This window comes from Apaloderma vittatum, unplaced genomic scaffold, assembly GCF_000703405.1.
Source record: "Apaloderma vittatum isolate BGI_N311 unplaced genomic scaffold, ASM70340v1 scaffold14647, whole genome shotgun sequence".
NCBI lineage: Eukaryota > Metazoa > Chordata > Aves > Trogoniformes > Trogonidae > Apaloderma > Apaloderma vittatum.
In genome coordinates this window covers 18499-24506 of record NW_009724636.1, presented here as the reverse complement: position 1 = coordinate 24506, position 6008 = coordinate 18499, and the positions used below count along the sequence as shown (strand labels likewise).

The 6008-nt window shown below is 43.5% G+C and overlaps 1 protein-coding gene across 2 annotated transcripts in view; it reads right to left on the bottom strand.

The window, feature by feature from the left end:
- MSN (moesin) overlaps positions 1–5486 on the bottom strand; it is a 14918-nt gene extending 9432 nt beyond the window's left edge. The window contains exon 1 of one of the 2 annotated variants that reach the window (XM_009872598.1): positions 5409–5486. In XM_009872598.1, the coding sequence (XP_009870900.1) occupies positions 5409–5471 (63 nt within the window). In that variant the 5' untranslated portion in view covers positions 5472–5486. The remainder of the gene's footprint in view (positions 1–5408) is intronic. The other variant, XM_009872599.1, reaches the window with a different exon arrangement.
- Positions 5487–6008: the final 522 nt, after the last annotated feature.

Sequence of the window (6008 nt, the reverse complement as noted above, 5' to 3'; positions counted from 1 at the left end):
ATACCACTCTCCAGCTGCTGCGGAACCACGGCAGGGGGGTAGCCCTGCCCCCTCCTGCCCACCCACCTCAGTTTTAGCATGTTATTTAGTTCCATTTAGCAAGGGGAAAAGCGTGAAGAAGCAGCAGCTTTATACAGCTGCAAGGAGTCTGGCTGGCACTTGGCAGCTCGGTTATGTCTGGGGGTGTAGAGCATTCAGAGCCCTGATGAACAGCAAGATGTTCCACAAAGCAAACAGCTACTGGCAGTGGCTGAGAAGGGCTGGCACACAGGATGGGAGAACACAGACTGCCGTTTAACACTGGCCACTATACTAAAATACCTAAAGTTTATACTCTGGGCTGCGTGACATCTTTTAATCAAGCCAGGGACAACATTAAGGAAGTTCCTGGGTCTTGCTTCACCTGCAGCACAAGGCTTAGTCTACAACCAGCAACAGATTATAGGCAGCCTTAAAATCCAGCTGTCCTGCAGTACCTTCACCAGCCAGGACAAAGCTCTTCATCAAGTACCATTAGCTTAAAATTCCACTTGGTAAACAATACTGCCTCAGGGGAACAGGTGCATTCAGAGTTTATTTTAGGTTGGGGAAGTACTGACCAAACTGTTTAGTGGGCACTGCTCATCATTGAAAAAAATCCTGGCGTAAGGCCAAACGGATAGAGATTCCCACCCATTAACTGCACTCACCACCCAACAGAACTAGTACAGCAGGCAGCTAAGACTCCTCTACCAGAGACTAGGAGGACTAAGGGCCTCTGAACGAGAATGAAGGAATGAGGTGCCAGCAGGATCCAAGGCCAGAAGGGATCAGAAACAAAGCACTTCAGAAGCTGTCTCATATAGCATATGGAGGACATGGCAGGGAGTATGTTTTCACACTGCAGAGGCCAAAGCATTAGAGGATTCTGTGACTAGTTTGTACGCAGGCTGCCTGAGGAGCCTCCAGGATACAGAGTCCACTAAATCAGGGCACTTCTGTGAAAGCTTTCCAGCCAGTCAGCTGTGGAGCATACAGACAAGCAAGTTGGTCACCTCTCTCCCTGTGCTGGATACAGCCTAGCCCCTCTCAGTTTCCCAACAGGCCAAAAGTCTCACTGATTCAAGCTAGAATCAATTTACCCATAAAAAGAAAGTTTGAGAGGAAAAAAAAAGGCTGAGGGACACAGGTTCAAAGTGATCCCCAGCAGTAAGTTTCTACGCAGTTTTACTCGAGAAATAATCTTTTATGTGTAGGATATACATAGAGCAAAGCAATGCTTTGTTTTACAGACTAGCCTCCAGTTCAATTGCACTTCAGTCCAATACAGAAAATGGGCAAAGCATGAAGAAAAACAGCAGTCACTGCTCCAGAGTCTGTGCCATGAGTCCCTAGGAAAGCAGTATTTCAAGGTACCTGTGAAGTAATCGGGCCTGGGGGATAAGCAGCACCCATGACAGACATAGCCGATCCTCAAGCTCTTCTTGTAATCCATCACTAACAGCTAGAGAATGGGAGCAAAATTACTGGTTTTTTGCTAGCGAGTCAGTAAGCACTGGAGTTCAGTAGCTGATGCTAAGAGGTAGATAAGCAAAGCTTCGGAAGACACAGTACAGTCCTCCTGTCTCAGTCAATCCAGGTTGTGTCCATGCACACAAGCTTAAGCTATTTAAGCTTAAGCAGTATGGTTACAAGCCTAGGGGATGGAGTGTTACAGGAATATCTCTAGCATAAATCATGGTGTTATTGCACTGTATATTGGCTGCTCAGTGATATTTTTACAGCCAGCTACTTTGGGGCCCAAAACTATTTCCAGCAAAGCAGTGAAGCATCTGCATTGTTCTACAACCATCTACAAAAAAATTGCTTTGGAATTTAACCAAGCAGGAAAGATAAAGACAGGAACATCCCTCTCTCAAACCCATTCACCTATTATTACTATGAAGCTTTAGACTCAAACTGTTCCTCCTCATGAAGCTACTATCCAGATATAAGCTCTCCAGAAGTCTTCTGAATACTGTTAAGAGTAGGTCAGAATTATGTGTGGCGTAACAAATATTTATCTACCTATCTACACAACAGGTGGAAGAAAAACACTGCCTACATGCTTCTGAACAAAGTCAGCAGCATGCACCAAGGTTCCTGTACAGCTAGAAACTTGGGTAATGCTTAGTGGCTTCTTTTTTGCTTAACTCAGAACTAGCAGCTCAAAGTGAAAGGGCATTCTAGGGCAAAAACATGCAGGATAAGGTCAATGTGCTGCAACAGCAAAACTATAACTTTGTTTTGTAGAGGAACTCTCCCCTCAAATAAAGCACTGATAAAAGCAGCTCCTTTTCCAGAACAAGCATCACGCAAAAGATGCTATACAAGCAATTCCAGGAGCACAGCATAGTATAGTATAAGGGAGCTAGAAAATGAACAGGCATGACTTTGTTCTTAAACGCACCATCATGGGACCCAAGGCAACCTCAGGACAGAACGGGAAATAGAGTGAACAGATCAGCAGTCAGCGTGCAGTCCCTGCCAGCAGCGTCAGCAGGGAGAACAGCTCGGACTATCCCTTTGCAGGAACTAATCCACACGAACAGTTCAGCCATTTGAAACATACTGGATACATGCCAGCTGACAATATATGCAAAGGCCATCCCCATACTAAAGGGAGCAAGTTTAGTATTTACCAAACCAAAACATGAGAGCTTGACAGTATTCAGTTATTGAGGCAAAGATCAATAATCTGTTTGAATGTGTCCATATACAAGAAGTACTTGCTTTCCTTTATGTGCAAGCCTGACTATAAAGTCCCTTTTGCAATTTTGAAAAGTCTTGAATTTTCCATCAAAAAAAAAAATATATTAAAAACAATATGGACAGACAAGTCTATGATGTATCTGCATTCCGAGACCAAGATGAAGTGTTTTCCATTGCAGCAGGAGATGAATAGCTACATCCTTTGCAGTTAGTTTCCTTAATTGTAAAAGGTCAATGATTAGTGTGGCAGCAGAAGCTGGGATTAGGCTCCACAACTAGTCATAGAGCAGTAACCTCCAAACCTCCTTATTCATGCTACAGGTGGAAGACTTGACATCCCCATCTTTACTGCCAACTCCCTGCGTTCCTGCCCATAGTGCTCTCAAGCCCTGGCAGAGAATCAGTCTGCCTTCCATCATCACAGTGGTGGTACCAGACTAACACTGCCTAGCACTGCTGTACTAGGTCTTTCAGTAATCATTAGTCAGAGCCTGGACATGCACTGCTGCCGAGGCTCTAGGACATTCTTTTCAGTATCAGCCCTACTAGAAACTAAAATCACTACCTCCACAAAGAAATCTTGTGTGCTAGGCAGTAGAAAACAGCTGAATTCTTACTCCAGTGAGCATGTGAATATAGACAGTAGAAAGAGGTGCCAACTGATCTTTTTGAAATAGCAAATATTTAACAGCTAGCTTCAGATGTGTTTTTCCCCCACACGGTTTCCTCCTCCAACTCCACTTACAATCCAATTTAGCTGCAGTAATGTCCTGGTTTGAGTCCCCAACTCTTGACAAGCAAGCACTGCTTCATAGACATTAGCAACTTAGAAACTTAGTTCTGAAACAGCATTTGTTTTCTCCCTTTGCAAAATGTTTAGTATGGAAAAAACAACCCAAAATCAACTGTTTAGACAGGTGGTGTGTGAAACATACTGCAGGAAGGAGAATGAGCAGCTGTTCAAGAACATGACAGAAAGGAGCAAAATCAATTACTAAGACACTAGGAGTTTCCATACTGCGAACACAATCAGATGCTTCTCAGAGACAAGCTGCTGAAGCCGAAGTCTGCCCCCACTCCACCATGTCAGTTCACAGCAAAAGCTGCTGAAGCCCAAGTCTGCCCCCACTCCACCATGTCAGTTCACAGCAAAAGCTGCAGATGGTCTAGAGCTGACTAAAAAAGAAAAACCCAACAAAATCATGTGCAGATTAAAAATACTACTTACTTCAGTAGTATCACTTCTTAGTACCTGGTGCTTTGCTTGGATCATGTTAGAAAACAGATATTGAAAAATAATCATGGGAAACATCTATGTGAAGAACACCCCCCCCAAAGAAAACCAAACCAAAAAACAACAACAGTTCATCTTTTTATGAACTTGAGGTATGACCCCTCAGCTCCATTGGCTTATGCTCCCATGAACTAACTGTGGTGGAACTGCATGTTGCACACGTCAATTCAGGACAGAATCCAGCTCCCACTTGTATCAGTCAAAAACTGTCAGATTTGAGACTACACAGGGCTAAAATATGTAGGAGCTACTACACAGTAACACAGACAGCCAAGAACTACACTGCAACTCAGGCTTTCCTGAATGCCTTTCTGCTTTTCCCATTATGAAAGGACGCTCTTTAAGTAAAGCCTCAGATCTCACTCCATTCCCTCCATTTCAGCCTGGCCTACAAAGAGCAACGGAATATCTAGGGTTGAATCATCCGGCCGAGCATGAGAAGGCAGTAGTTTGTGGTTAAACATCTAAAAAGAAATAATAACTTAAATTACATTTGCTGGTCCCAAATGAAATAGCTTCTATGGTGGGTCAGCCCAGTTTCTCTCTGCAGCTGTCCCTAGAACACTTAGCACTACTGAACTGTACCCACATCCAATATATCTGGTCTGGCAGTTCCTTTGTCTTGTCATTAATTCAAGATTCATTCTACTTTTCTTTCAGCTATGAATTTACTGTTCAAATTTTATTCCAAGCAGCAAATGCACAGCATTCGGGATTACAACAGGGAAACTTAAAGGAGCCTGTCAAAACTTTCAGCCACTGCAGCTAGTAATGTCTGTCTTAAGCTGTTTCAACTTTGGGCTGCACATGCCTCCCTGCTTCCATTTAGACCAGAGCAGGAGGAAATTTTCCTAGCCAGTGAATGCAGAGGAAGGCTGAAGCATGCAAACTAAGACAATCCCGTACAGTACAGTACATAATTCCTCTTAAGATTTCCCTCAGAACCTGAGGGGAGTATAGAGTATCACTTCACCTGAACTTAGGGGTTACAGCAATACCTGAAACCCAGCCAAGCCTCTCCTGTTTTTAGAGACCAACTACTCTTTGAAAGCAATTACACAACGCTTGCAAGTAATCCAACCAAAGATAGCTTACTGGCTCCCTCAAAAGACTTGTCCTATCTTATGACTGCTGACATTACTCCTTTCCAATTATTATTATGAGCTCTAGCAGCAATTCAGTTCATTAGAGGTAACACATTCCTAGAGATTAAAAAGTGCAATAGTTTTGAAAAAAAAAAGTATGATTTCTTACTGAGTTCTCTTGACATTATTATACACACTGTCCCCTGATTTTTGAAGTCCTTTAGAAATTGCTTGCTGTTGCCTTAAGAGAATCACAGCATCTGGATCAATTTTAGATCTTCTGCAGTTCCATCACTTACCTGATCAAAGAGTTGTTTCCCTGTGGTGTTGGGCTGGATGGCAAACTCCAGCTCAGCATCCATGGTGGTAACACGCACACTAATCTGGAAGACAGAAAATGCATCCTTACAACATATACTCTGAGTGTCAGTACCCAGTAACGAAACCCAGCATATGCCTACAGCCAGGGACCAGCTCCCAAGCTTCCAGGAGATTCACTGCCAGCATTTACAGAGTCATCTGCCCTGCCAGAACTGTGTTCCCAGTTTCCCTGGAGAACATAACTTCCCTGCTTCCCAGTGGAAGAGTTTATGCTCTCTGTTCCTACTAATACCACTGACACAGGAGAGCAATTTACAGCTTATGCAGCTGAATGTCTGTTGAAGAACATTTCACAAAAGCAGAGATGTTCTAAACCTCAGTACACACCACCAGACATCTAACCTTTCCATTTGAAGGATGAATGTCAAGAGAGTTCTTGGAAACATTAACAACTCAGCCTGCTAGAGAAGACTAGTCAATACTAACAATACTGTTCCAGGCTCCACAGGCATTTGGAGAGCTATAAGGCACAACCCCTGATAGGCTCCATGGGCTGTGGGTACGAAGCAGACACAATG